General features: G+C 48.4%; 1 protein-coding gene across 3 annotated transcripts in view; it reads left to right on the plus strand.

The window, feature by feature from the left end:
* Window positions 1-14,332, plus strand: part of LOC118936863 (tyrosine-protein phosphatase non-receptor type 9) — a 65,784-nt gene that overhangs the window by 48,827 nt on the left and 2,625 nt on the right. For all 3 annotated transcript variants that reach the window (XR_016483983.1, XR_016483984.1, XM_090188265.1), the window contains 2 exons: window positions 11,204-11,282; window positions 13,624-13,774. Coding sequence is in view for 1 of the 3 variants with exons in the window: in XM_090188265.1 (XP_090044391.1) it covers window positions 11,204-11,282; window positions 13,624-13,774 (230 nt within the window). In the remaining 2 variants the exon portion in view is untranslated. The remainder of the gene's footprint in view (window positions 1-11,203; window positions 11,283-13,623; window positions 13,775-14,332) is intronic.

Below are 14,332 nucleotides of genomic sequence, written 5' to 3' on the forward strand. Positions count from 1 at the left end.
GGTGAGTTGGGGAACATATTCTCTGTGTTGTTGACCCTCAGGGTGAGTTGGGGAACATATTCTCTATGTTGTTGACCCTCAGGGTGAGTTGGGGAACATATTCTCTGTGTTGTTGACCCTCAGGGTGAGTTGGGGAACATATTCTCTATGTTGTTGACCCTCAGGGTGAGTTGGGGAACATATTCTCTGTGTTGTTGACCCTCAGGGTGAGTTGGGGAACATATTCTCTGTGTTGTTGACCCTCAGGGTGAGTTGGGGAACATATTCTCTGTGTTGTTGACCCTCAGGGTGAGTTGGGGAACATATTCTCTATGTTGTTGACCCTCAGGGTGAGTTGGGGAACATATTCTCTGTGTTGTTGACCCTCAGGGTGAGTTGGGGAACATATTCTCTATGTTGTTGACCCTCAGGGTGAGTTGGGGAACATATTCTCTATGTTGTTGACCCTCAGGGTGAGTTGGGGAACATATTCTCTGTGTTGTTGACCCTCAGGGTGAGTTGGGGAACATATTCTCTGTGTTGTTGACCCTCAGGGTGAGTTGGGGAACATATTCTCTATGTTGTTGACCCTCAGGGTGAGTTGGGGAACATATTCTCTGTGTTGTTGACCCTCAGGGTGAGTTGGGGAACATATTCTCTATGTTGTTGACCCTCAGGGTGAGTTGGGGAACATATTCTCTGTGTTGTTGACCCTCAGGGTGAGTTGGGGAACATATTCTCTATGTTGTTGACCCTCAGGGTGAGTTGGGGAACATATTCTCTGTGTTGTTGACCCTCAGGGTGAGTTGGGGAACATATTCTCTATGTTGTTGACCCTCAGGGTGAGTTGGGGAACATATTCTCTGTGTTGTTGACCCTCAGGGTGAGTTGGGGAACATATTCTCTATGTTGTTGACCCTCAGGGTGAGTTGGGGAACATATTATCTATGTTGTTGACCCTCAGGGTGAGTTGGGGAACATATTCTCTATGTTGTTGACCCTCAGGGTGAGTTGGGGAACATATTCTCTGTGTTGTTGACCCTCAGGGTGAGTTGGGGAACATATTCTCTATGTTGTTGACCCTCAGGGTGAGTTGGGGAACATATTCTCTATGTTGTTGACCCTCAGGGTGAGTTGGGGAACATATTCTCTATGTTGGTCACTACTGTTGACCCTCAGGGTGAGTTGGGGAACATATTCTCTGTGTTGTTGACCCTCAGGGTGAGTTGGGGAACATATTCTCTGTGTTGTTGACCCTCAGGGTGAGTTGGGGAACATATTCTCTATGTTGGTCACTACTGTTGACCCTCAGGGTGAGTTGGGGAACATATTCTCTGTGTTGTTGACCCTCAGGGTGAGTTGGGGAACATATTCTCTGTGTTGGTCACTACTGTTGACCCTCAGGGTGAGTTGGGGAACATATTCTCTATGTTGTTGACCCTCAGGGTGAGTTGGGGAACATATTCTCTGTGTTGTTGACCCTCAGGGTGAGTTGGGGAACATATTCTCTATGTTGTTGACCCTCAGGGTGAGTTGGGGAACATATTCTCTATGTTGTTGACCCTCAGGGTGAGTTGGGGAACATATTCTCTATGTTGGTCACTACTGTTGACCCTCAGGGTGAGTTGGGGAACATATTCTCTGTGTTGTTGACCCTCAGGGTGAGTTGGGGAACATATTCTCTGTGTTGTTGACCCTCAGGGTGAGTTGGGGAACATATTCTCTATGTTGGTCACTACTGTTGACCCTCAGGGTGAGTTGGGGAACATATTCTCTGTGTTGTTGACCCTCAGGGTGAGTTGGGGAACATATTCTCTGTGTTGTTGACCCTCAGGGTGAGTTGGGGAACATATTCTCTGTGTTGTTGACCCTCAGGGTGAGTTGGGGAACATATTCTCTATGTTGTTGACCCTCAGGGTGAGTTGGGGAACATATTCTCTATGTTGGTCACTACTGTTGACCCTCAGGGTGAGTTGGGGAACATATTCTCTGTGTTGTTGACCCTCAGGGTGAGTTGGGGAACATATTCTCTGTGTTGTTGACCCTCAGGGTGAGTTGGGGAACATATTCTCTATGTTGTTGACCCTCAGGGTGAGTTGGGGAACATATTCTCTATGTTGTTGACCCTCAGGGTGAGTTGGGGAACATATTCTCTGTGTTGTTGACCCTCAGGGTGAGTTGGGGAACATATTCTCTGTGTTGTTGACCCTCAGGGTGAGTTGGGGAACATATTCTCTGTGTTGGTCACTACTGTTGACCCTCAGGGTGAGTTGGGGAACATATTCTCTATGTTGTTGACCCTCAGGGTGAGTTGGGGAACATATTCTCTATGTTGTTGACCCTCAGGGTGAGTTGGGGTTCATATTCTCTGTGTTGTTGACCCTCAGGGTGAGTTGGGGAACATATTCTCTGTGTTGACCCTCAGGGTGAGTTGGGGAACATATTCTCTGTGTTGTTGACCCTCAGGGTGAGTTGGGGAACATATTCTCTGTGTTGTTGACCCTCAGGGTGAGTTGGGGAACATATTCTCTATGTTGTTGACCCTCAGGGTGAGTTGGGGAACATATTCTCTGTGTTGTTGACCCTCAGGGTGAGTTGGGGAACATATTCTCTGTGTTGTTGACCCTCAGGGTGAGTTGGGGAACATATTCTCTATGTTGTTGACCCTCAGGGTGAGTTGGGGAACATATTCTCTGTGTTGTTGACCCTCAGGGTGAGTTGGGGAACATATTCTCTGTGTTGTTGACCCTCAGGGTGAGTTGGGGAACATATTCTCTGTGTTGTTGACCCTCAGGGTGAGTTGGGGAACATATTCTCTGTGTTGTTGACCCTCAGGGTGAGTTGGGGAACATATTCTCTATGTTGTTGACCCTCAGGGTGAGTTGGGGAACATATTCTCTATGTTGTTGACCCTCAGGGTGAGTTGGGGAACATATTCTCTGTGTTGTTGACCCTCAGGGTGAGTTGGGGAACATATTCTCTGTGTTGTTGACCCTCAGGGTGAGTTGGGGAACATATTCTCTGTGTTGTTGACCCTCAGGGTGAGTTGGGGAACATATTCTCTGTGTTGTTGACCCTCAGGGTGAGTTGGGGAACATATTCTCTATGTTGTTGACCCTCAGGGTGAGTTGGGGAACATATTCTCTATGTTGTTGACCCTCAGGGTGAGTTGGGGAACATATTCTCTGTGTTGTTGACCCTCAGGGTGAGTTGGGGAACATATTCTCTGTGTTGTTGACCCTCAGGGTGAGTTGGGGAACATATTCTCTGTGTTGTTGACCCTCAGGGTGAGTTGGGGAACATATTCTCTGTGTTGTTGACCCTCAGGGTGAGTTGGGGAACATATTCTCTATGTTGTTGACCCTCAGGGTGAGTTGGGGAACATATTCTCTGTGTTGTTGACCCTCAGGGTGAGTTGGGGAACATATTCTCTGTGTTGTTGACCCTCAGGGTGAGTTGGGGAACATATTCTCTGTGTTGTTGACCCTCAGGGTGAGTTGGGGAACATATTCTCTGTGTTGTTGACCCTCAGGGTGAGTTGGGGAACATATTCTCTGTGTTGTTGACCCTCAGGGTGAGTTGGGGAACATATTCTCTATGTTGTTGACCCTCAGGGTGAGTTGGGGAACATATTCTCTGTGTTGTTGACCCTCAGGGTGAGTTGGGGAACATATTCTCTGTGTTGTTGACCCTCAGGGTGAGTTGGGGAACATATTCTCTGTGTTGTTGACCCTCAGGGTGAGTTGGGGAACATATTCTCTGTGTTGTTGACCCTCAGGGTGAGTTGGGGAACATATTCTCTGTGTTGTTGACCCTCAGGGTGAGTTGGGGAACATATTCTCTATGTTGTTGACCCTCAGGGTGAGTTGGGGAACATATTCTCTATGTTGTTGACCCTCAGGGTGAGTTGGGGAACATATTCTCTGTGTTGTTGACCCTCAGGGTGAGTTGGGGAACATATTCTCTGTGTTGTTGACCCTCAGGGTGAGTTGGGGAACATATTCTCTATGTTGTTGACCCTCAGGGTGAGTTGGGGAACATATTCTCTGTGTTGTTGACCCTCAGGGTGAGTTGGGGAACATATTCTCTATGTTGTTGACCCTCAGGGTGAGTTGGGGAACATATTCTCTGTGTTGTTGACCCTCAGGGTGAGTTGGGGAACATATTCTCTGTGTTGTTGACCCTCAGGGTGAGTTGGGGAACATATTCTCTGTGTTGTTGACCCTCAGGGTGAGTTGGGGAACATATTCTCTGTGTTGTTGACCCTCAGGGTGAGTTGGGGAACATATTCTCTATGTTGTTGACCCTCAGGGTGAGTTGGGGAACATATTCTCTGTGTTGTTGACCCTCAGGGTGAGTTGGGGAACATATTCTCTATGTTGTTGACCCTCAGGGTGAGTTGGGGAACATATTCTCTGTGTTGTTGACCCTCAGGGTGAGTTGGGGAACATATTCTCTGTGTTGTTGACCCTCAGGGTGAGTTGGGGAACATATTCTCTATGTTGTTGACCCTCAGGGTGAGTTGGGGAACATATTCTCTGTGTTGTTGACCCTCAGGGTGAGTTGGGGAACATATTCTCTATGTTGTTGACCCTCAGGGTGAGTTGGGGAACATATTCTCTGTGTTGTTGACCCTCAGGGTGAGTTGGGGAACATATTCTCTATGCTGTTGACCCTCAGGGTGAGTTGGGGAACATATTCTCTATGTTGTTGACCCTCAGGGTGAGTTGGGGAACATATTCTCTATGTTGTTGACCCTCAGGGTGAGTTGGGGAACATATTCTCTGTGTTGTTGACCCTCAGGGTGAGTTGGGGAACATATTCTCTGTGTTGTTGACCCTCAGGGTGAGTTGGGGAACATATTCTCTGTGTTGTTGACCCTCAGGGTGAGTTGGGGAACATATTCTCTGTGTTGTTGACCCTCAGGGTGAGTTGGGGAACATATTCTCTATGTTGTTGACCCTCAGGGTGAGTTGGGGAACATATTCTCTGTGTTGTTGACCCTCAGGGTGAGTTGGGGAACATATTCTCTATGTTGTTGACCCTCAGGGTGAGTTGGGGAACATATTCTCTGTGTTGTTGACCCTCAGGGTGAGTTGGGGAACATATTCTCTATGTTGTTGACCCTCAGGGTGAGTTGGGGAACATATTCTCTATGTTGTTGACCCTCAGGGTGAGTTGGGGAACATATTCTCTGTGTTGTTGACCCTCAGGGTGAGTTGGGGAACATATTCTCTATGTTGTTGACCCTCAGGGTGAGTTGGGGAACATATTCTCTGTGTTGTTGACCCTCAGGGTGAGTTGGGGAACATATTCTCTATGTTGTTGACCCTCAGGGTGAGTTGGGGAACATATTCTCTGTGTTGTTGACCCTCAGGGTGAGTTGGGGAACATATTCTCTGTGTTGTTGACCCTCAGGGTGAGTTGGGGAACATATTCTCTATGTTGTTGACCCTCAGGGTGAGTTGGGGAACATATTCTCTGTGTTGTTGACCCTCAGGGTGAGTTGGGGAACATATTCTCTGTGTTGGTCACTACTGTTGACCCTCAGGGTGAGTTGGGGAACATATTCTCTATGTTGTTGACCCTCAGGGTGAGTTGGGGAACATATTCTCTATGTTGTTGACCCTCAGGGTGAGTTGGGGAACATATTCTCTGTGTTGGTCACTACTGTTGACCCTCAGGGTGAGTTGGGGAACATATTCTCTGTGTTGTTGACCCTCAGGGTGAGTTGGGGAACATATTATCTATGTTGTTGACCCTCAGGGTGAGTTGGGGAACATATTATCTATGTTGTTGACCCTCAGGGTGAGTTGGGGAACATATTCTCTGTGTTGTTGACCCTCAGGGTGAGTTGGGGAACATATTCTCTGTGTTGTTGACCCTCAGGGTGAGTTGGGGAACATATTATCTATGTTGTTGACCCTCAGGGTGAGTTGGGGAACATATTATCTATGTTGTTGACCCTCAGGGTGAGTTGGGGAACATATTCTCTGTGTTGTTGACCCTCAGGGTGAGTTGGGGAACATATTCTCTATGTTGTTGACCCTCAGGGTGAGTTGGGGAACATATTCTCTGTGTTGTTGACCCTCAGGGTGAGTTGGGGAACATATTCTCTATGTTGTTGACCCTCAGGGTGAGTTGGGGAACATATTCTCTGTGTTGTTGACCCTCAGGGTGAGTTGGGGAACATATTCTCTATGTTGTTGACCCTCAGGGTGAGTTGGGGAACATATTCTCTGTGTTGTTGACCCTCAGGGTGAGTTGGGGAACATATTCTCTATGTTGTTGACCCTCAGGGTGAGTTGGGGAACATATTCTCTGTGTTGTTGACCCTCAGGGTGAGTTGGGGAACATATTCTCTATGTTGTTGACCCTCAGGGTGAGTTGGGGAACATATTCTCTGTGTTGTTGACCCTCAGGGTGAGTTGGGGAACATATTCTCTGTGTTGTTGACCCTCAGGGTGAGTTGGGGAACATATTCTCTGTGTTGTTGACCCTCAGGGTGAGTTGGGGAACATATTCTCTGTGTTGTTGACCCTCAGGGTGAGTTGGGGAACATATTCTCTGTGTTGTTGACCCTCAGGGTGAGTTGGGGAACATATTCTCTGTGTTGTTGACCCTCAGGGTGAGTTGGGGAACATATTCTCTATGTTGTTGACCCTCAGGGTGAGTTGGGGAACATATTCTCTGTGTTGTTGACCCTCAGGGTGAGTTGGGGAACATATTCTCTGTGTTGTTGACCCTCAGGGTGAGTTGGGGAACATATTCTCTGTGTTGTTGACCCTCAGGGTGAGTTGGGGAACATATTCTCTGTGTTGTTGACCCTCAGGGTGAGTTGGGGAACATATTCTCTGTGTTGTTGACCCTCAGGGTGAGTTGGGGAACATATTCTCTGTGTTGTTGACCCTCAGGGTGAGTTGGGGAACATATTCTCTATGTTGTTGACCCTCAGGGTGAGTTGGGGAACATATTCTCTATGTTGTTGACCCTCAGGGTGAGTTGGGGAACATATTCTCTGTGTTGTTGACCCTCAGGGTGAGTTGGGGAACATATTCTCTGTGTTGGTCACTACTGTTGACCCTCAGGGTGAGTTGGGGAACATATTCTCTGTGTTGGTCACTACTGTTGACCCTCAGGGTGAGTTGGGGAACATATTCTCTATGTTGTTGACCCTCAGGGTGAGTTAGGGAACATATTATCTGTGTTGTTGACCCTCAGGGTGAGTTGGGGAACATATTCTCTATGTTGTTGACCCTCAGGGTGAGTTGGGGAACATATTCTCTGTGTTGGTCACTACTGTTGACCCTCAGGGTGAGTTGGGGAACATATTCTCTGTGTTGTTGACCCTCAGGGTGAGTTGGGGAACATATTCTCTGTGTTGTTGACCCTCAGGGTGAGTTGGGGAACATATTCTCTGTGTTGGTCACTACTGTTGACCCTCAGGGTGAGTTGGGGAACATATTCTCTGTGTTGTTGACCCTCAGGGTGAGTTGGGGAACATATTCTCTATGTTGTTGACCCTCAGGGTGAGTTGGGGAACATATTCTCTGTGTTGTTGACCCTCAGGGTGAGTTGGGGAACATATTCTCTGTGTTGTTGACCCTCAGGGTGAGTTGGGGAACATATTCTCTATGTTGTTGACCCTCAGGGTGAGTTGGGGAACATATTCTCTGTGTTGTTGACCCTCAGGGTGAGTTGGGGAACATATTCTCTGTGTTGTTGACCCTCAGGGTGAGTTGGGGAACATATTCTCTGTGTTGTTGACCCTCAGGGTGCGTTGGGGAACATATTCTCTGTGTTGTTGACCCTCAGGGTGAGTTGGGGAACATATTCTCTGTGTTGTTGACCCTCAGGGTGAGTTGGGGAACATATTCTCTGTGTTGTTGACCCTCAGGGTGAGTTGGGGAACATATTCTCTGTGTTGTTGACCCTCAGGGTGAGTTGGGGAACATATTCTCTGTGTTGTTGACCCTCAGGGTGAGTTGGGGAACATATTCTCTATGCTGTTGACCCTCAGGGTGAGTTGGGGAACATATTCTCTGTGTTGTTGACCCTCAGGGTGAGTTGGGGAACATATTCTCTGTGTTGTTGACCCTCAGGGTGAGTTGGGGAACATATTCTCTGTGTTGTTGACCCTCAGGGTGAGTTGGGGAACATATTCTCTGTGTTGTTGACCCTCAGGGTGAGTTGGGGAACATATTCTCTATGTTGTTGACCCTCAGGGTGAGTTGGGGAACATATTCTCTATGTTGTTGACCCTCAGGGTGAGTTGGGGAACATATTCTCTGTGTTGGTCACTACTGTTGACCCTCAGGGTGAGTTGGGGAACATATTCTCTGTGTTGGTCACTACTGTTGACCCTCAGGGTGAGTTGGGGAACATATTCTCTATGTTGTTGACCCTCAGGGTGAGTTGGGGAACATATTCTCTGTGTTGTTGACCCTCAGGGTGAGTTGGGGAACATATTCTCTGTGTTGTTGACCCTCAGGGTGAGTTGGGGAACATATTCTCTGTGTTGTTGACCCTCAGGGTGAGTTGGGGAACATATTCTCTGTGTTGGTCACTACTGTTGACCCTCAGGGTGAGTTGGGGAACATAGTTGGTCTGGATAGGTGGATAGGTCTGGATAGGTCTGGATAGTTGGGTAGGGCTGGATAGGTCTGGATAGTTGGGTAGGGCTGGATAGGTCTGGATAGTTGGATAGGGCTGGATAGGTCTGGATAGTTGGATAGGGCTTGATAGGTCTGGATAGTTGGATAGGGCTGGATAGGTCTGGATAGTTGGATAGGGCTTGACAGGTCTGGATAGGTCTGGATAGTTTGATAGGTCTGGATAGTTGGGTAGGTCTGGATAGTTGGGTACGGCTGGATAGGTCTGGATAGTTGGATATGTCTGGATAGTTGGGTAGGGCTGGATAGGTCTGGATAGTTGGGTAGGGCTGGATAGTTGGGTAGGTCTGGATAGTTGGATAGGTCTGGATAGTTGGATAGGGCTGGATAGGTCTGGATAGTTGGGTAGGGCTGGATAGTTGGGTAGGGCTGGATAGGTCTGGATAGTTGGGTAGGGCTAGATAGGTCTGGATAGTTGGGTAGGTCTGGATAGTTGGGTAGGTCTGGATAGTTGGGTAGGGCTGGATAGTTGGGTAGGGCTGGATAGTTGGGTAGGGCTGGATAGTTGGGTAGGGCTGGATAGTTGGGTAGGGCTGGATAGTTGGGTAGGTCTGGATAGTTGGGTAGGTCTGGATAGTTGGGTAGGTCTGGATAGTTGGGTAGGGCTGGATAGTTGGGTAGGTCTGGATAGTTGGGTAGGGCTGGATAGTTGGGTAGGTCTGGATAGTTGGGTAGGGCTGGATAGTTGGTTAGGTCTGGATAGTTGGGTAGGGCTGGATAGGTCTGGATAGTTGGGTAGGGCTGGATAGGTCTGGATAGTTGGGTAGAGCTGGATAGGTCTGGATAGTTGGGTACGGCTGGATAGTTGGGTAGGGCTGGATAGGTCTGGATAGTTGGATAGGTCTGGATAGTTGGGTAGGGCTGGATAGGTCTGGATAGTTGGGTAGGTCTGGATAGTTGGGTAGGGCTGGATAGGTCTGGATAGTTGGATAGGTCTGGATAGTTGGGTAGGGCTGGATAGTTGGTTAGGGCTGGGTAGGGCTGGATAGTTGGTTAGGGCTGGATAGGTCTGGATAGTTGGGTAGGGCTGGATAGGTCTGGATAGTTGGGTAGAGCTGGATAGGTCTGGATAGTTGGGTACGGCTGGATAGTTGGGTAGGGCTGGATAGGTCTGGATAGTTGGGTAGGTCTGGATAGTTGGGTAGGGCTGGATAGGTCTGGATAGTTGGGTAGGTCTGGATAGGTGGATAGGTCTGGATAGGTCTGGATAGGTCTGGATAGGGCTGGATAGTTGGGTGGGGCTGGATAGTTGGATAGGGCTGGATAGTTGGATAGGGCTGGATAGGTCTGGATAATTGGGTAGGTCTGGATATTTGGATAGGTCTGGATAGTTGGGTGGGCTGGATAGGTCTGGATAGTTGGGTAGGTCTGGATAGTTGGGTAGGTATGGATAGGTCTGGATAGTTGGGTAGGGCTGGATAGGTCTGGATAGTTGGGTAGGTATGGATAGGTCTGGATAGTTGGGTAGGGCTGGATAGTTGGGTAGGGCTGGATAGTTGGGTAGGGCTGGATAGGGCTGGATAGTTGGATAGGTCTGGATAGTTGGGTAGGTCTGGATAGTTGGGTAGGTCTGGATAGTTGGGTAGGGCTGGATAGGTCTGGATAGTTGGATAGGTCTGGATAGTTGGGTAGGTCTGGATAGTTGGGTAGGGCTGGATAGGTGGATAGTTGGGTAGGTCTGGATAGTTGGGTAGGGCTGGATAGTTGGGTAGGTCTAGATAGTTGGGTAGGTCTGGATAGTTGGGTAGGTCTGGATAGGTGGATAGGTCTGGATAGGTGGGTAGGTCTGGATAGTTGGGTAGGGCTGGATAGGTCTGGATAGTTGGATAGGTCTGGATAGGTCTGGATAGTTGGATAGGTGGATAGGTCTGGATAGTTGGGTAGGGCTGGATAGTTGGATAGGTCTGGATAGTTGGATAGGTCTGGATAGTTGGGTAGGTCTAGATAGTTGGGTAGGTCTGGATAGTTGGGTAGGTCTGGATAGGTGGATAGGTCTGGATAGGTGGATAGGTCTGGATAGGTGGATAGGTCTGGATAGTTGGATAGGGCTGGATAGTTGGATAGGGCTTGATAGGTCTGGATAGGTCTGGATAGTTGGGTAGGGCTGGATAGTTATGGTTTGACTGTTATGGTTGTGTTGTGGTCTTTTTATAGTTGTGTTGTGGTTGAGTTGTGGTTGAGTTATAGTTTGACTGTTATGGTTGTGTTGTGATTGAGTAATGGTTGTGTTGTGGTCTTTTTATGGTTGAGTTGTGGTTTGACAGCTTTGGTTGAGTTGTGGTTGTGTTGTGGTTGTTTTATGGTTGTGTTGTGGTTGTTTTATGGTTGTGTTGTGGTTGTTTTATGGTTGTGTTGTGGTTGTTTTATGGTTGTGTTGTGGTTGTTTTATGGTTGTGTTGTGGTTGTGTTGTGGTTGTTTTATGGTTGTGTTGTGGTTGTGTTGTGGTTGTTTTATGGTTGTGTTGTGGTTGTTTTATGGTTGTGTTATGGTTGTGTTGTGGTTGTTTTATGGTTGTGTTGTGGTTGTTTTATGGTTGTGTTGTGGTTGACAGGTCCTCTGCCGAAGACATTTGGTGATTTCTGGCGCATGGTGTGGGAGCAGATGGTGCTGATAGTTGTCATGACTACCAGGTAACCCTTGAGTTCTAATGCACACTAACACTGACAGACTGGGTTCAACCTCACCAACACTGACAGACTGGGTTCAATCTCACCAACACTGACAGACTGGGTTCAACCTCACCAACACTGACAGACTGGGTTCAACCTCACCAACACTGACAGACTGGGTTCAACCTAACCAACACTGACAGACTGGGTTCAACCTTACCAACACTGAAAGACTGGGTTCAACCTCACCAACACTGACAGACTGGGTTCAACCTCACCAACACTGACAGACTGGGTTCAACCTCACCAACACTGAAAGACTGGGTTCAACCTCACCAACACTGACAGACTGGGTTCAACCTAACCAACACTGAAAGACTGGGTTCAACCTCACCAACACTGACAGACTGGGTTCAACCTCACCAACACTGACAGACTGGGTTCAACCTCACCAACACTGACAGACTGGGTTCAACCTCACCAACACTGACAGACTGGGTTCAACCTCTCCAACACTGACAGACTGGGTTCAACCTCACCAACACTGACAGACTGGGTTCAACCTCACCAACACTGACAGACTGGGTTCAACCTAACCAACACTGAAAGACTGGGTTCAACCTCACCAACACTGACAGACTGGGTTCAACCTCACCAACACTGACAGACTGGGTTCAACCTCACCAACACTGACAGACTGGGTTCAACCTAACCAACACTGAAAGACTGGGTTCAACCTCACCAACACTGAAAGACTGGGTTCAACCTCACCAACACTGACAGACTGGGTTCAACCTAACCAACACTGAAAGACTGGGTTCAACCTCACCAACACTGACAGACTGGGTTCAACCTCACCAACACTGACAGACTGGGTTCAACCTCACCAACACTGACAGACTGGGTTCAACCTCACCAACACTGACAGACTGGGTTCAACCTCTCCAACACTGACAGACTGGGTTCAACCTCACCAACACTGACAGACTGGGTTCAACCTCACCAACACTGACAGACTGGGTTCAACCTAACCAACACTGAAAGACTGGGTTCAACCTCACCAACACTGACAGACTGGGTTCAACCTCACCAACACTGACAGACTGGGTTCAACCTAACCATGTGTGTGACTGACTGGGTTCAACCTCACCAACACTGACTGGGTTCAACCTAACTGTGGGTGAGGTTGAACCCAGTCAGTGTTGGTGAGGTTGAACCCAGTCAGTGTTGGTGAGGTTGAACCCAGTCCGCCACACAAACACTGACTGGGTTCAACCTAACCGTGTGTGTGACAGACTGGGTTCAACCTCACAAACACTGACAGACTGGATTCAACCTAACCGTGTGTGTGTGACTGACTGGGTTCAACCTAACTGTGTGTGTGACTGACTGAGTTCAACCTAACCGTGTGTGTGTGACTGACTGGGTTCAACCTAACTGTGTGTGTGTGTGTGTGTGACTGACTGACTGGGTTCAACCTAACCGTGTGTGTGTGTGTGTGTGTGACTGACTGACTGGGTTCAACCTAACTGTGTGTGTGTGTGTGTGTGTGTGACTCACTGGGTTCAACCTAACTGTGTGTGTGTGTGACTTATTGGGTTCAACCTAACCGTGTGTGTGACTGAATGGGTTCAACCTAAGTGTGTGTGTGTGTGTGTGTGTGTGTGTGTGAGAGTGTGAGAGAGAGAGACTGACTGGGTTCAACCTAACCGTGTGTGTGACTCACTGGGTTCAACCTAACCGTGTGTGTGTGTGTGACTGACTGGGTTCAACCTAACCGTGTGTGTGTGTGTGACTGACTGGGTTCAACCTAAGTGTGTGTGACTGACTGACTGGGTTCAACCTAAACGTGTGTGTGACTCACTGGGTTCAACCTAACAGTGTGTGTAACTCACTGGGTTCAATCTAACTGTGTGTGTTTGTGTGTGTGTGTGTGTGTGTGTGTGTGTGTGACTGACTGACTGACTGACTGGGTTCAACCTAACCGTGTGTTTGACTCACTGGGTTAAATCTAACTGTGTGTGTGTGTGACTGACTGGGTTCAACCTAACTGTGTGTGTGTGTGTGTGTGTGACTGACTGGGTTCAACCTGACCGTGTGTGTAACTCACTGGGTTAAATCTAACTGTGTGTGTGTGTGTGTGTGTGTGTGTGTGTGTGTGTGTGTGTGTGTGTGTGTGTGTGTGACTGACTGACTGACTGGGTTCAACCTAACCGTGTGTTTGACTCACTGGGTTAAATCTAACTGTGTGTGTGTGTGACTGACTGGGTTCAACCTAACCGTGTGTGTGACTCACTGGGTTCAACCTAACTCTGTGTGTGTGTGTATATGACTGACTGGGTTCAACCTGTGTGTGTTTCAGGGTGGTAGAGCGTGGGAGAGTGAAGTGTGGTCAGTACTGGCCGAAAGAGGAGGGGACAACGGAGCAGCATGGACACTTCCTGGTTAGGAACACATCCATCCAGCTGTATCAGGACTTCAGACTGTCTCACCTGGAACTATACAACAGCCAGGTACACACACACACACACACACACACACATCCAGCTGTACCAGGACTTCAGACTGTCTCACCTGGAACTATACAACAGCCAGGTACACACACACACACACACACACACATCCAGCTGTACCAGGACTTCAGACTGTCTCACCTGGAACTATACAACAGCCAGGTACACACACACACACACACACACACACACACACACACACACAGTTAGATTTAACCCAGTGAGTTACACACACGGTTAGGTTGAACCCAGTCAGTCACACACACACACACACACACACAGTTAGGTTGAACCCAGTCTGTCAATCACACACACACACAAACACACACAGTTAGATTGAACCCAGTGAGTTACACACACTGTTAGGTTGAACCCAGTGAGTCACACACACGTTTAGGTTGAACCCAGTCAGTCAGTCACACACACTTAGGTTGAACCCAGTCAGTCACACACACACGGTTAGGTTGAACCCAATAAGTCACACACACACAGTTAGGTTGAACCCAGTGAGTCACACACACGGTTACACTCACACACACACACACACACACACACACA

Source organism: Oncorhynchus mykiss, chromosome 10 (assembly GCF_057628025.1).
Source record: "Oncorhynchus mykiss isolate SJ-2025 chromosome 10, ASM5762802v1, whole genome shotgun sequence".
Classification (NCBI taxonomy): domain Eukaryota; kingdom Metazoa; phylum Chordata; class Actinopteri; order Salmoniformes; family Salmonidae; genus Oncorhynchus; species Oncorhynchus mykiss.